The sequence below is a fragment of the Panthera leo genome, chromosome D4 (assembly GCF_018350215.1).
Source record: "Panthera leo isolate Ple1 chromosome D4, P.leo_Ple1_pat1.1, whole genome shotgun sequence".
Classification (NCBI taxonomy): domain Eukaryota; kingdom Metazoa; phylum Chordata; class Mammalia; order Carnivora; family Felidae; genus Panthera; species Panthera leo.
This window is the reverse complement of record NC_056691.1, coordinates 57,896,309-57,912,500: the sequence shown is the minus strand read 5'-3', so window position 1 is coordinate 57,912,500 and position 16,192 is coordinate 57,896,309. Positions and strand designations below refer to the sequence as shown.

The 16,192-nt window shown below is 38.7% G+C and overlaps 2 protein-coding genes across 8 annotated transcripts in view; both read left to right on the top strand.

The window, feature by feature from the left end:
- Positions 1-1,204, top strand: part of LOC122205156 (homeobox protein Hox-D13-like) — a 78,922-nt gene extending 77,718 nt beyond the window's left edge. Inside the window, exon 3 of the mRNA XM_042913282.1 lies at positions 858-1,204. Within this exon, the coding sequence (XP_042769216.1) occupies positions 858-941 (84 nt within the window). The 3' untranslated portion in view covers positions 942-1,204. The remainder of the gene's footprint in view (positions 1-857) is intronic.
- A 422-nt stretch (positions 1,205-1,626) lies between these two features.
- The window catches only part of RNF38 (ring finger protein 38), a 50,374-nt gene continuing 35,808 nt past the window's right edge, over positions 1,627-16,192 (top strand). Inside the window, exons 1-2 of one of the 7 annotated variants that reach the window (XM_042913281.1) lie at positions 1,826-1,909; positions 9,856-10,005. Coding sequence is in view for 3 of the 7 variants with exons in the window: in XM_042913276.1 (XP_042769210.1) it covers positions 2,295-2,303; positions 9,856-10,005 (159 nt within the window). In the remaining 4 variants the exon portion in view is untranslated. The other 6 variants (XM_042913277.1, XM_042913276.1, XM_042913279.1 and 3 more) reach the window with 6 other exon arrangements.

The window sequence follows — 16,192 nt, the reverse complement described above, 5'->3', positions numbered from 1 at the left end:
TGCAGCTGAGGTTCTGCTGGAAGATCTGTAATGCTAGATGAGTCTACAGCAGTAGACTGGGAATTGTGAGTGACTCACAAGTTAGGAACAGATTGCATTGGATGCATCTAAAGGTGTGGATGGGATTTATGACTCTTGTTATGAAATGAAGAAAAAAAAAAAAACTTTACAGTTTGGATGTAATCATTTCCAGACTGCCTGCTTTGGAAGACTGACAGTGTTGGGGAGGAAGAGTCAGCTAGGTAACAGGACTACATAATGGGGGTATGGGGCTGCGGGAGGGGATGTGTTTATTGGAGCCTGTTATATCCTTCTAGCTTCTCTTTGTCCAGGAATTGTAAAAGCTTGTGATTTATTGCTGGAACTTTAATTCAGAGTTGCTAAGCACTTGCTGTTGTATTTCAGGCTGTAGGTTTGGACCATGGGGTTACAGAACCAGTGCTCAGTCAGACATGGGAGATAAATGTACACAAATAATTACCATATAGTGTTAATCATAGGTAGAAATTCAGAGGATCCTGGAACATCAGTTTAGTCTGATTCCTTAATTTTCTGCTAGAGGCAGCTGAGGCCCAGAGCAGGAAGGAGACTGGTGGAGGGTAACTCTAGAAGAACTAGAACCTGAGTTTTGTTTTTTTGGGTTTTTTTGTTTTTTTTTTTGTTTTTTTTTTTTTTTTACTGATTGGACTACCCTAAAATGTGATCACCATCCTTGAAGGCATCATCTAATTCCTATCTGCTTAAAGACCACTTCTTGCATGATGTCCCCTTGACAGCCCTCCTCGCCTCCAATACTACTTGACTGTCCTTTTCTTGAATTTATTGTGCTTTTATGGAATATATTTCTTCCCTTTTAGATCCTGAAGGTGATCAGGACAAGCACCATGTCGGCTGTGGTCTTTGTACCTCTTCATTTCCCATCCTTAGCAGCGTCTGAATAACTGTCAGGTTTAAAGTTTCCAACCTGCTTGCTTCTTTGTGAGATACCTTGGTCTAATCACCTCCTTTTGCATCAATAAAAATTCCACTTCTCGGGTCACATGAATACATATTTCGAATTGAGTGAGGTCAGTTACTGTTTGCTCAGTTCTGGAGGAGGGAGGAGGCAGGGACCAGCAGCCATACTGTAGAGTGAGAAGATGTGTACGTTTTGAGAGACAGGGCCGACCCCAGGGTCGCGTTCGGTAGCTTGGGCCTTGCTGAGCGCGCGGCTAGAGATGCGGGCTGGGCCGGGCTGCGCAGGGACGCTGTGCGACGGGCTCTGTTGCCGGAACTAGTCCCAGTCGCGCGCCCGGACGCGCGCAGTGCCGCCCCGCCCCCTCCCCCCGGGGTGGAAACAAAGGGGGCTCGGCGCGCGGAGTCGAGCCTTGGGGGAAAGGGGCGGAGCGTCTGGCGGTTTCGCGCTTTGGGCTCGCTAGGTTCGTTCCTGTAAGGGGACTGGGTGGAGAGGAGGGCGGCGACGCAAACCAGAGAAGTGGGAGTGCCGCGTGCTCGCGCATCCTGCGGCCTGGCGGTGAGGGGCGTCGCCTGCGCGCGCAGCGGAGGGTAGTGCGCCGGCGCGCGGCACGCTGTGTTCGTGAGCACCGAGGTGGGGTGCGGCGGGCGGGACGGTGTCGCGGCCCCGGCAATTAGGGCCCGGGGGCCGGGAGGATGGAGCCCCCGAGGCGTTAGCCGACTCTGTCAGCTCCGAGCGTGCAGCTGCTTCCTGGCGCGGCCCGTGTGATGGTGCCGGGAGGAAGGAAGCGCCGTGACAGCGCCTCGGTCGGATCCCGGGTTCCGGGGGTGAGGAGGCCCGGGGACGGCGGAGCTGGCGAGCTGGCCGCTGGCTGGGCGAGCGGTCACAATAGGAGGCGGCGGCCCAGCGCGGAGCCGCGGGAGCAGCCCCGCAGGGCGGAGCTTCCCCTCGCAGGTACTGGCCGCCCGGCCGTTGGTTCCCGCGTGAGGGCGGGCCGGGCCCGAGCCGTAGGCCGTAGGGAGCCTGCGGGGCCGTTCCCGGCAACCAGGAGGAGGTGTGGTTGCCCGGTGCTTGGCGGGCGCGGCCGGGCGGCCCGGCGCTCTTTGTTCCCGTGGCGGCGGCGAGGAGGTGTGGGTGCAGCCAACGGGAGCGCCGGCCCGCCGCCGCCTGGCAGATGGCCTCGCTCCCTCCCGTTTTGCCGAGGCGCAGGTGAAATGATGTCACCCAGGAGAACGCGGAACCCGTTCGGAAGGGTCCTTTCGCGTCCTTCTGCCGCTGCGGGTTTCTGGACAGGCTGCGTTTTGTTCTCAGGGGATGGAAGTTCTTTCAGGGCTGAAGAATGAGAGAGGTTGGTTTTGAACCAGGAATTTTCCAAATTATCGAGGGCCAAAGAAAATAAAGTTTTTGTTTGCGTTGTGTAGGACTTGTAAAAGACACAGCTTTTTCTTTGTGCCACAAAAGTTGGGTATGCTAATTCTTCCACCATAAATAGAAATGAACACTTCAACGTATATCATTGCTGGCATCATATGAATTGCCTTCTCTTACGTGGCACACTTTGAAAATTTAAGTGTATGCAACTCAAACACAATTGATTTGTTACTTTAAAATTGCAAGCCTTTTGGGATCTTGTTTGGCCTTGATTACAGGTACTATTGTTAATATTTCAATTCCTTTAAATAGGAAGCAGCCCTGGTAACTGGGCTCCAATTAAAAAACAATCCATTCTCCGTTTTTGTATAATCAAAACTTAATAAAAATCTAAGGACAGTTGGGATGAAAGTAAAATTGTCTTCGGAAAACACTGGCCATACGAATAGATGGGACTTATATAGAAGTAACAATACAGACCAAATTTTGTATATATATTTTTTTATTTTTTATAAATATATAAAAATGTATATAGTATATAAATATATATATATATAAATAAATATATTTGTATATAATTTATATATTGGGACATACTTGCAGTCGGAATATGAAATTACTAACTGGATTTTTAAATGAGAATTGTATCTCTTCACACACTCTTCTTTCTCCAGTTCTTGCTAGTTTGTAAACTTATTGGCATAATATGTTTCACTTTTTGAAAGCATACTAAACCTTAAATCATTTCATTACATGAGTTCAGTTTTAAGCTGATTTCTTTAATTTTTCTGTAAGACTTATCTCTAAGAGATTTGGTAGACTTTAGAGGCTATAGTTAAAAAAATTTCGCCACAAACTGGCCATGTGGGCCCCAGGGCCTCATCTGTAAAATATGAAAGTTGGATTTAAACGTTGGCTATGGTCCCTCCACCTCTGATATCTTCTGTGATTCTAGAAGGTAATTTCTGTTTCTGTACTTGTCGAGGTTTATATATTCATTCTGTTTTTATCGCTGAACTGAAGGTTGCAAATATTAATCTGAGTAAATGTTCAGAATTTACTAGAGCGACCTGACTTTTGAGGAAGGTGGATATAAGATGGCATAATTAGACATAACTGAATCTGTTAGCATCATAATGTGGAGTGTGGGTCTATTGTCTCTCTGCCAACAGCTTTGGATGAACCTTTTAGTTACATTACCAGACTATTTGTGCTCATTTTTACTTTATTTCAAGGTTGTGGTGGGAAGTATGGGTGAGAAATCCTCAAAAATCTCAAATGATTGGTCTGTATGGAAAGTTCATTGGTCAAGATTATCTTTGTCTTCTACTTCCAGTCTGTTACATCTATTTCTGTTTGTGCTGTCCCAGTCCCAGCTTTGTTTAGCCACCTTCAGTTTGTAATTCACTATGCTGGTTTGTGGGTAGTGTCAGGGTCTACTAAATAGTTTTGGTTATTTTCCTTTTAACTACATATATCGGACCTGTGTTTTCACTTCTGTTTTACTTTGGTTAACTCATAGCTTGTTTTATTTTTCTCTGGAGGGAGCATAAAGATTGTAAACACATTTGAATGTAGTTTTGGTCTACTTCATTCAGCAAATGTTAAATTCTTCAAGTGACTACCTTGTCTGGAGGAGATCAAGCAAATGCTTCAACTCTGTATAGTAAATTAACAAGTGAGAATTTGAGCAAAAAGAGGAAGAGGGGCCATCTACACAGTCTCGTTTTTCTTCACATCCTGTATCTTGTTCCTTTTTTAAGGATGTCAGCACCTTCTCACTCTATGTTAGAGGGGCCCTATTTAGTTCCTCTTGAATTGCCCCTCACTAGACTGAGTCTTGGAGGGCAAGAATAATTTTTCCCCATGTATTCACAGCATGTAGCACATAGTAGGCCTGCTATAAATATTTGAATTAATTATGAATTTTATTTAAGAATTACAGTGATCCTATACACACTTTTTTTCAAATAGTTATGTATTTACATACATAAATTTTTTGTATTGATTTGGACTGGTCATGGTCTGGATACTTTCCAAATCTATGTAATTCTTAGAAATCTTGAAGAGGCACTTTAGAACAGTGCTCTAAGAGGTTACCAGCCTAAATAAAATTATTTTAGATGTACTTCCTTGCTGGGAGAATAATCCTTGGGCAGGCAAATCTGGATGTGGAAGGAAAAGAAAATAACTTTTTTTTAAAGTTTATTTATTTATTTAGAGAGAGCACACACTCACGTGAGTGGGGAAGGGGAGAAAGAGAGGGAGAAAATATCCCAAGCAGGTTCTGCACTGTCATCACAGAGCCTGATACAGGGCTCGAACTCACAAACTGTGAGATCATGACCTGATAATCTAGACCAAGAGTCAGATGCTTAACCGACTGAGACACCAGACACCCCAGAAAAGAACTTTTATTTAAAATAATATGTAGCTCAAAAAAAAAATGTAACTCTTATTTTCCCTAACCTTTATGAACGCCTTCTCAAAAGATGTAATGGTTAGAGACCTCCTTAGTTGCATGTACATCCACCCTCTTCCGAGTAACTTATGGGACTGTGGGGGTAGGGAAAGAATGGTGGAGCCTTTCAGCTATTTTCAGTAACCCTGGTTCTGTTGTGCTCCCAGAAAGACATGAACCCAGTTTGTTGTTTGCCTTAACTCAAGAATAAAAATAATAGTTTTAAAAAATGATTGCCCCAGGGGTGCCTGGGTGCCTCAGTCAGTTAAGCATCCAACTCCATTTCAGCTGAGGTCATGATCTCATGAGAATGTGAGAACAAGCCCAGCATGACTCTGCATTGACACACAGTGTGGAGCCTGCTTGGGATTTTTTCTCTCCCTCTCTCTCTGCCGCTCCCCTGCTCGCTCCCCTGCTCCTGCCCTTGCTCGCTCGCTTGCTCTCCCCCCAACCCCATAAACAAACATTAAAAAAAAAAAAAAAAAAGATTGCTTCAGTGCTAAATAGCAGTGATCTTTCCCTCAGTAGGTAGTAGCAGTCCTTGAATGGTCTAAAGTCTGTGTAATAGACCAGCAAGCATATAGACCATTATTTTATTTAGCAAATACTTATTTGTTAAACATTTAGGTTACTTCTAGTTCCCTTTTAAATTGTTGCTGTACTGTGATGAACATGTGTATGCATGTGGTTTTTCCCATATTTTGGGGTATTCCCATATTTTAGATTATAACCTGGGAATTTATCAGATGAAAGATTACTGATTCAGACTGTTCAGATAGTTGATAAAATCTACCTGATTACTTTCCAGGATATTAACATTTGCCATCATGGCAGCTGTGAGAATATGTGGATTTTTAGATAACTTGGATTCGACTTTTTCATTTTTAAGGTATCCAGTCTTGGACTTAGAGGAAGGAGTAAAAGACTTGGTGGGGTCAACATTAAGCACTTGACTTTTTATTGTTTGTTTTGGTTTTTTTCTTCTTCTTCTATTAGGCTGTGATTTGAGTCCTTTTGACCAGGTGGTATGCTGTTAGTAACAATGAACAGTTTTTTTTTGTTTTGTTTTGTTTTTTTTCTGGAGAGTAATGTAGCTGTTTTGGAGAAGACTATTTGGGCCTTTGAGCAATTTATTTTGAAGAAAGTAGATTATTTTAATGCTGGCCTAGAAGTCCTGTACCTGAATATCCTCTACCACACCTTTATAAGAAAAATGTAAATGAATGAAGAAGGAAGCTGTCATCAGAGGTGATTTTGGAAGAAGCAAGTTATGGGACAATATCTGGACCTAAGTCCTATGTTATCTTTAGCATCATAACTGATAACAATTACACCGTTCAAGACAGATGTTAAATTGTGGGTTATATTATCCCACAGGGAAAGGCCACATTAAACAAGATGGCCTAAAATAGTGTTGTATTAGTGCTTAAAAGGTTAAACTGTTTTCTGTGACTTTTCTGAAACAGGTGCTTTCTTAGTTATGCTGGGTAAATTAGTTATATAGTTACATGTAAACAAACATTAAAGATGAGAAGTATAGGGAGTTGCAGATTAATCAGGTCTCAGGGATGTTTTCTTGGCAGGACTTTTTAAACATAGGTTGCATCCTGAGAGAAGATTGAGTTACTGTATCTTTGTAATGTTCAACAGTTGCCAGACTAGAGAAAAACAGAATTGTATCTGCTTCCAGATACAGTACACCGTAAGTAATTTTGAATGAGGAAGGTATAGGGAAGTAGTGGAAGGTTACGTCAGAAACAATTTACAAGGAAACATTTACTTTTTGAATACTTAAAATAACTTTAAATAGACTTTATGAAATAGTTTTTTACTAATTAGATTATAAAGACGATGTTACTTTTAAAATCCTTAAATTACAAGGTGTTTTAGTGGATTGAGCATGAACTTTAGAGCCAGATAGACTTAGCTTCAAATTATGGCTCTGCGGCTTTAAGCAAGTCGGTTAACCCTAACTTGCAGTGTGTAAAGATCAGAGAGCCCCAGTTCAGTTCCTAGCATGAAGTTAGCTATTACCAGATTGAAGTTTTAAAAACTGCTATATTGCTTAGATTAAAAAAAAATGTCGTAATTTGTATCTTTCATCAAATTAATACAGCTAAAATTCTGGACAAGAAACTTTCTTCAGGTATACAACACTTTCAATTTGACACATATATGTCATGTTAGTTTTCTATTGTATATAACAAATTACCTCACATTTAGTAGTTTAAAACACAAATCTATTATCTCATGGTGTACATGGGTCAGGAATCATGGGTTAGCTGCAGGGCCCTCTGTTCAGAGTCTTACTTGGCTGGTGCCGTGATGTCATCAGAGGTTTGATATCCTCTCCGAAGCTCAGTGGCTGTTGGTTCAGTACGGCTCTTGTAATTGTAGGACTGAAGTCCCCCCATTTTCTTGTTAGCAGTCAACTGGTGAACGATTCAGCTCCTAGAGGGTGCCCTCCTGTCTGCCACATTGCCCTCTTCATATGCCTTCTGGCAACATAGCAGTTGTCTGCAGGTTTGGAGGAGAATCTCTTTTGAAGAGTTCTTCTTTTAAGAGCTTTCTCTAACTCCGGCCTGCCTTGATTAATTTAAAATCAACTGACTTGGGATCTTAATTCACTTGAAAATCCCTTCACTTCTGTGAAGGGGTTCATATCATTAGATTATATAATTTAACCTAACCATGGAAATGAAATCCACACTATTTACAGTCCTGCCTACACACCATGGAGTAATGGATTGTACAGGAGATGTGTACCAGAGGTGGGAATCTTGGAGGCCTTCCTTCTTAAGAATTCTGCCTCACGTGGACATACAAAATAATTGTGTGTGATTTTATCTTATCCAATGGGTGCACCTGGTTTCATGCCCATCTTATTTGGTCCTGGATCTATATAAACTACAGCATTTGAATATACCTTTTCTGCATTATATTGTTTGTTCTCCCTCTTTATAGGCATGGAGCTTCTGACCAAAGAAAATTGTCATAGGTAGAAGAGGAATATGCTTGAAAATTATTTACTTATGACCACAAGGGTCAGAGTTGGCCAGTTTCTTGTTTGGTTGGTTGGTTGGTTTTATACTTGTATAGGACTGAAATCTTAAGTTTTCAAAGAAACAGAGAATTAAGGAGAGGAAACCTGACCCTCTGATTTCTGTTGACCAAGCTAGCTACTTGTACTAGCAGTCTATAAGAGTGCTACTCATGCAGACTGCTTTAGGGATGACAGTTGAAGGCAAGTGAGCTTATTAAAACACTCTTCAAAGGTACCTTGCAAACTATAAGCTTAAGAAGATTGCAAAAAGAATATGAAACTTAAAGGAACAGACTGTTTTGAGAAGAGAATGTCTTTAAAGTGGTGAAATCCTTAGATTGAGGAGTCAGGAATGTGAAATACACTTCTTTCTATGAAATCTTTTATACGTCTTCAGATAAACTCAAGGCTCCTACCTCTATTCTAATTTTTGCCCGTATTGCATTTAATACATTATCCTATAGTTGGCTGCTTTGCATCCTTTTTTTTTTTTTTTTTAACTGCAGTAAGCTCCTTGAGGGTGGGATCCATGTTTTATCTTCTTTCCTAACAACTCTTGACTTGGGGAGGCAGTCATAAATATTCCTTGATTCAGCACTTCATACCTCATCATAGTGGTAAAGAGTATTGGCACATTCATGTTTGTGGTGCGGAGACAAGTTTTAGCTCATGTCAAAACATTTTAGTAGTAGTAGTAGTAGTAGTAGTAGTAGTAGTAGTAGTAGCAGCAGCAGTGAATTGTAAAGTTAGTGCCTTCAAGTGATACACTTTTACTCCTAGGAAGGTGTTTGGAAGCACTTTTATTCTTACGAACAGGCCTGGTTATCTGTTTACCAGGCTCATAGCAAACCAGAACAAAAAATGGGCTAAGGAAGGTTATTATAGAAGTATTATTAATATAATTAGCATGCTACTTCATGCTCTGTCTCTGCCTTCCTCTCTGGTTACTTCTGTACTGGCTAGCCATACTGAACATTCTGCATTTTCTTGACAACACTGCTGTCTTTTGCCAGTTACCTCTCCGTAGCACCCAGTGCCTAGCAGTATCATAGAAAGATGATACTCTGTATATTGTACGGTGATTTGCTTTTGTTTCTTTTTCATAGCATATACTTTTTGGAGGTAGGAAACCATGTGTATCTTCTTGGTTTAGTGCCTGTCACAGAATAGACATTTATATGTAAGGGAAGAATGAGGCAGTGAAACTGAAAACCAGACACGTGGTCTGAAGCACATGGTCTTCTTCAATGTAGGGATAAGCACATTCACAAACCTTAACTTCCAAAGGTGGTTCACTCCACAGCACAGTGGAACAAGTGATGCTCATGATGTCCACAGTTAAAAATGCTGCAGATTTGAGCATATTTACATATGATGAAGGGAATTAACCTACAATCAAGCCAAGCGTTTAAAACATGCAGTCATTTGCTTTGGGTCTTGTGATCATATCCTTTATTCTTAGGAAGGTTGCTAGGTTTGTGTTGAATAGAGCTGAGGTGTCTGCAGACTCTTCTTTTGTATACCTATGGTCACTATAGAAGTTTTGCTGCAAGTGTTCTGAAATCTCTCGTCTTCTTTGCATGATCATATAGGAGGTTAATTAAAAAATAGAATGAAAAAATATTAGTCTTAGTCCAGATGGACACTAATCTTTCTATACTTAAGATACATGATTTTATGTCAGGTTTTCTTAACATGAAATCTTATCTGTCCTTTAGGGTTTTAGAATCAATACCAAGAGAAAAGCTATTAATAGGTGTTATACGGGAAACACAGGAAAGGTTTTGCATTTTTGAACAGTGCTGTTTTGCCTTTTAAAAAAGTTTTTTTTAAGAGAGATCCATTGCCAGAGGCAACCTTTGCCATCCTTATATTTGTTTTGATGTTTAAGATTAATTTTTAATTTCTTTCCAATCTCTGCTAACACAAATATTTAGAAAACCCAGACTGTCCTTCATAGACATGATTCTCCACATTGGTGCGGCTAGCCATGAACTATCCTTTTCTTCTCCCTCTTTTTCCCAGATATCTCCCGGGGCCAATTCAGCACCTCTACCTGGCCATCCTAACAAGGTGATTTGTGAAAGGGTGAAACTTCAGAGCCTGTTCCCTCTCCTCCCAAGTGATCAGAATACTACCGTTCAAGAGGATGCTCACTTCAAAGCTTTCTTCCAGGTTCTTATATATTTACCCTTTCCCTACATAGGGCTGAAAGTCACCGATACATTTTAGGTTGTTTTTAGGAAGGCTTGAAACAAAATTCTCAATATCTTCTTCTTATTTTCTATTGTATGTGGGAATAAGTATTCTTCTTAGAGGCCTTCTTCAATATAACTTAGCCAGCTTTTCTGAAGAATGTTTGTCTTCTCTTGAGCTGCTGTTTATTGTTTGACCACTTAATATTCTTTTTTTTTTTTTTTTTTAATCTTTTGGTATCAATCACTTGTGCTAATAGGCCACATTCTATAGGAAAATAGAAGATATTACAGATATGTGAAATTGTGTAGGAATGGAAAAATGGAAGCATGCAAGATATTTTTTAAAGCCATTACTACTTATTTGTTTATTGCCTAGAGTTTGATAGTGATGTAAATTTCAGAAAGAAAACATGTTTCCGTACCTTCTATCACTTTTGAACCTGTGGATAAAATATGATTAAAATTTTTGTTATATGTAAAATGAAAATAAATTAAGGCAAGGACTATCATTAGTTTATTGACAAGATTGCTAGGATGTGCTCAAATAAATTACTGGCTACTAAATTTCCAATCCATTACTGCTAGAGAAGCATGTTTTATAATGGAAGTCAGTATTTTTATTACCAAATGGAAACTAGTTGTAGAATTGCTTCTGCGTTTTAGGGTTGTGGGCCAAGGTATGTATTTGTATATGTGTATATAAATCTGAGGTAGTGAGAATCGCTAATCAAAACTTGGATTTTGGATAGAGCCATTTTTCTGTTTGTGTGGAAGTGGTAGGTTGGAGCTTAGGACTAGTTCTGAAAGAGAAATGCTTGTGTGATACATTAAATTGAAGATATGAAATTTCTGAGAATAGCTTTGTAGGTGATCCAGGGCTCTGCAATCTGATATTCCTTGGAATTTGTGCCAGGTTCTCTGCTTTGCATGTATTGTCTCCTTTGTTTTTAATCCTCCTAACAACACACCAGTCGTGGATGATTTTCTAGATGAAGAAATAGGCTCAGAAGAACTCTGAGATGCCCTGTTACATAGCTAGTTATTGGCAGAGCAGAGACTTAAATTCACCTTTTGCTATTTCTTGTCTCTACTACAGCAATACCACCTGTAGAAATCAACAAGTATTTCTGTAAACACAACACAGTATGTTAAGAGACATAGCTATCTGTATTGAATTAAATGGCATATTGACTACTGTTCTTGATACAGTTGGTCTGCAGTAGCTTGATATTTAGTAGCAAACCAGTATAGCTAAGGAAGAAATTGACTTAGTACCTTCCCTACTGCCACCACTAAACAATTATATGACACTTAATTTGTTTTCTAGACTTCTTTGTGTCTCTAGGCATTAAGTTAGTATTAACTTTAAACTCAAGGAGTTGCTGGCAAATGGAGTAAATTTAAACACGTTTTAAAAATGAAACAAAAAAGAGCCAGTTCCATTTGAGTGTTGCAGAAAGGTGAAAGATATTATTGTTAAATTTTTATTTATATCTCTAAACTTAAATCTTTTTTCTAACTTTAAAACAAGGCCCTCAGTATACTTGGCTCCCAGGGAACTCTGCCCACTTTTTGGCCTACCATTGTTCTGCATGAAGCAAAGTAAATCCTTCTCATATCCCCTTTGAGATACTGTCAGAGACCTTCAGCTAATTCTGATAATAAAATTGGGTGTGATTTCTTGTTCCAGTTTTGCTTTTCTCAACCCTAGAATATTTAGTTTCCATGTGAAAAGGAGAAATCTCCCCATTTCTTATTCTCAGAGTTATTCTTTTAATGTGTTATGTTTTCTTGGCTTTCCCCCAAGTTCCTTCCCTCCTAGCTTTTTTACTTTTCCTTCCCTTTGGAACACTCCATTTTAAACAGACTCACCTACCTCTTACATTTTTTTCTTAAAGTATCCTTATCTTAGCTGAAACTAGTCTCTTTTTGGAAGACATCATTTTCCCTGCAGCCTTGTGTGGGAGTAAAAAAGAACTGTTGATTTTTCCTACTCCATACATGGGGATTGAGTATGTATCTAGTAAGTGGGATGGTCATAGAGGACATAGAAGTGTTTGATATTCCCCTGGGTCTTTGTTTCCAACCACCAGTTGTCTTTTAAGAAACATCTCATCCTGTTTTGGGCTATATTTGTTTTTCATCTCCACTCTTTAGCAGTTTTGTCACTGTCCTTGTTTATTAAAAACTTTTGTGTTTTGCTCCTTTTTTACTTGCTTGTTTTAGTCAAAATCTTTCAAATTTTGCATGCTCTTTTAATTTTTAAAATTATGAAATAATTCATATATGAAAGTTACAATGTATAAAGCAGACACATGTATAGTTAAAAAAAAAACCCACCATGCATCTTAAGAAGTCAGCCATTCCCTATACTTTCGAGGTCTTCATATGACCTTCCATCTATCTACCTGCTGTCTGATACTTGTGCCTTGGGTAAAACTCTTGAGTTTTGTGTTTCATATCCCTTTGCTTCTCTGTGTGGTTTCATCACATGCAGTATCCTTTAAACAGTATCACTATACTGTTTATTTTCTGTTTAATATAAATGTTATCATACTTTGTATTTTGTCATTTTGAGATTCATCCATAATGATGCTTGTAGCCATGTATGTAGTTGATTCATTTTTCTTTTAGTGTTTCATTTATATGAATATGCTGTAGTTTATTCCCTCTCTTTTTGATCGACATTTCCAGTAGTTTACAGTTTTTTACTGTTATGTAAAACAGTTTTTTACTGTTATGTAAGTAGTGTTGCCATGAATATTCTTGTATCCCTTTCCCAGTGTATATTGAGTTGATATTTTAATTTCTGTGAAAATGATGGCTTTGTATATTTGTCAGTCTGAGTTTTCTTACAGAAGAAACGTACATGTGTGGGCATATTTGCATCTCTATAAAAATTAGTCTATATTTAACATTAGAATCAAAGGTACTCCCTATAGTTTTAGAAATTTAAAATTAAGGTATAATTAACATACAGTAAAATTCACCCTTTTGGTGTACAAGTCTGTGACTTTGGATGAATGCATACAGATGTGGAACCACCATCTCAAACAAGACAATAGAACACTTTCATCTCCCCCAAAACTCCCTCTTGTCTCTCTCAGCCCCTTACAGTTTTAAAATTAAGTTTCTGTGCCATCAATCAATCCATTGATTGTGATTGTAGATAGCGTGCTTTCATAAAACAGATGCATTGTAGGGAACTTAGATTTCATGTCTAGCACACCCCTTGGTTTCAAGGGTGTATGCATGTATCCTAATGATAGCTGTCTGATACTTTATTTTGTAAATTTACAAAAGTTAATTAGGTGATTGAAATTTTCATGATTGATACACAGAGAAATAGACTAGGTTTCTGAAAGAGAAGACTAATTATTGTAAAAAAAAATCTCTTCTCCAACAAATTTATAGACAGTAAAAATTCCAGCCAAAATATTAGAATTTTAATGATTTTAGAAACCTTATAGAGTTATTCTAAATTCATAAGAAAGATTTTCAAAGAAAAGACAGAGGGAAAAAACCTTTTTTGAAAATTGTTGTAAGGGGCAATATGCCATAATAGATGCTAAATCCTATTACAAAGAAATAACTCCATGTCACTGAGCTCCTTGTTGTTAAACACAGTGGGTGTTTTTCAGTCCCCATCTTGCTTGACCTTTTAGTTGAATCCTTGCTCCATTTCACTGAGCCTTCTATCACCACACTCCATCCACTGTCTCATGAACTACTCAGCATGAAATATTTTTTAGAGTTCAATATTGGACCTTCTTTTCACTGTATAAGTTGTTTGGGGAAATTTTGTCCATGTCTGTACCTTCATTAACCTACCATCTATCTGTATACCAAAAACTCCTTAAATTTCTAGTCTCTGGACTTGAGCTGTCTGCAGAACAGCTCTACCTGGTTATCTCAGAGGGATCCCTTGATTTCAAATTGTTCTTATTATCTTCTCTGTTTTCATTGGTTTCATACTTATGCTTCAGATTTTTTATTTTAACCATTGATTTGTGTTTACAGCTTAAAATTATTACAGTCAGATTCATGATACATAAAATCGAGTGCTTTGGTGGAACTAACATTTGAAAACAAATTACACCATCAAGGTAATGTTTTTGTGAACCAATGAATGATGTTTTGTGTGATTAAACATTAAGAAAAAAAATAGAACATAAAGTCATCAATATATTCTTAAAAAATTAGCCATTCAGGCCTCCCTAAACCCAGGAAGCCACTCCTGGACTAGCAGTTATGGCCAGTGGTAGTAACATCATTTTCACACAATATTGAATTCTACTCATTATGATAGGGCTGCAATGCTATATGACTAGAATCCCTTTCTAAGCACTCACTGCACATATTTCATGAAAATACACTAACTTGAACAATATCAAAAAGCAAAAGTTCTGATTTTTTTTTTTTTTTTTTTTTTTTTGATGTATGCTTTTGAAAATACAGTATTCAAAGCCTCTTTCCCCTCTGTAGCTACAAATAAGATAACATCCCAGGAAGATGTACTGGTAGTGTGGTTATGAGTTTAGATTTTATTCTGAAATATTTTGAGCTGAGGAATAGCAGAGCTATACATTGAAGTCCAATGTGAATTATGTGAAACAGGACTATACATTGCATAGTTCAAGGGCAGTGTAATCATTCAGTTGTCTTTGGTTCATCTTGACTAATAGAAACACATTAATCTGGTTGTAGTTTAAACAAAGACTTCAGATTGTAGAAAATTAAATGAGAATATTTAGAGATCTTTTCTTAAGCCATATTGTGTGATTCAAATATGAATTGTTAATTTCCTGCTTTTCCTTGCTTATATCCTTCCTTTGCAAAAACAAAACAAGAGTCTTGTCTTGATGGTTATTCTTTATTACCAAATTGCTTTATATGGAGTGTTTTAGTTTAAGTACTTCCACATCTATTAAAATGAATGGAATTCAGGGGTGCCTGGGTGGCTCAGTCGGGTTAAGCATCTGACTTCGGCTCAGGTCATGATCTCACAGCTTGTGAGTTTGAGCCCCTGCACCGGGCTTTGTGGTGACAGCTCAGAGCCTGGAGCCTGCTTGGGATTCTGTGTCTCCCTCTCTCTCTGTCCCTCCCCTACTCACATGCTCTCTCTCTCTCAAAAATAAATAAACATTAAAAAAAAAATGTAAAATGAATGGAATTCAGTGTTTACTCTGGGCCATTTAAATTTAGCGTTTATTTCTTAATTGTGAAATGAGAAATTTTATCTTTTGCCAAAGATAGTTAAGGCAAGTAGAGAAAGTGTGGGAATTTAAAAAGAGAATTAGGGATTCTTTTCTTTTTTTTTTTTTTTAAGTTTATTTTTGCAAGAGAGGGAGGGGCAGAGAGCAGAGACAGAGAATCCCAAGCAGGCTCCATGAACTCCCAATCCATGAGGTTATGACCTGAGCCGAAATCAAGAGTTGGACACTTAACCAATTGAGCCACCCGGGCATTTCTGAAATGGGGACTCTAAGTCATGCTGTGCTTATTTGTAAGAGATGAAGAATAGTCTTGAATGATAAGTGGAGGGAAAGGACCATATTATTGTGTAATTTTACCCCCACCTATCTGGCCCCTCCCAGTTGCCACCTTGCTACTTTGAGAAGGAGGTCCATGAGGCTCACTACTGGTAGCTGAAGTCAGAGGCCATTTCAGTTTCCAGTTTTTATCTACAACTTGGAATCTGTTTCCACTTTGGGAAAAGTTGGTCTCCACAGGATCTCGCTTTATCTCCAAGACTTGCTGATTGAGATGTATAAATTTAATTTTATTAGATAACATTTCTTTTTACATAATTATATATAAATATATAAGATATATAAGAATATGTATTTTATATATGTATATATATACATGCATATGTGTTGCATGTGTGTACATATTTCTTTTACCATAACATTTTGATTTTAATGACTTTAGACTTGCTTTTGGAATCATGCAATGCATTTTTATGTCTCCAGGGTTGTTTTCACTTCTAATGATGATATTTTGGTTATAAAGATGATTTGGTGTTGGGACACCTGGGTGGCTCAGTCTGTTAAGCATCCTACTTCAGCTCAACTTATGATCTCGTGGTTCATGATTTTGAGCCCCACGTTGGGCTCTGTGTTGACAGCTCTGAGCCTGGAGCCTGCTTCAGATTCCCCCTC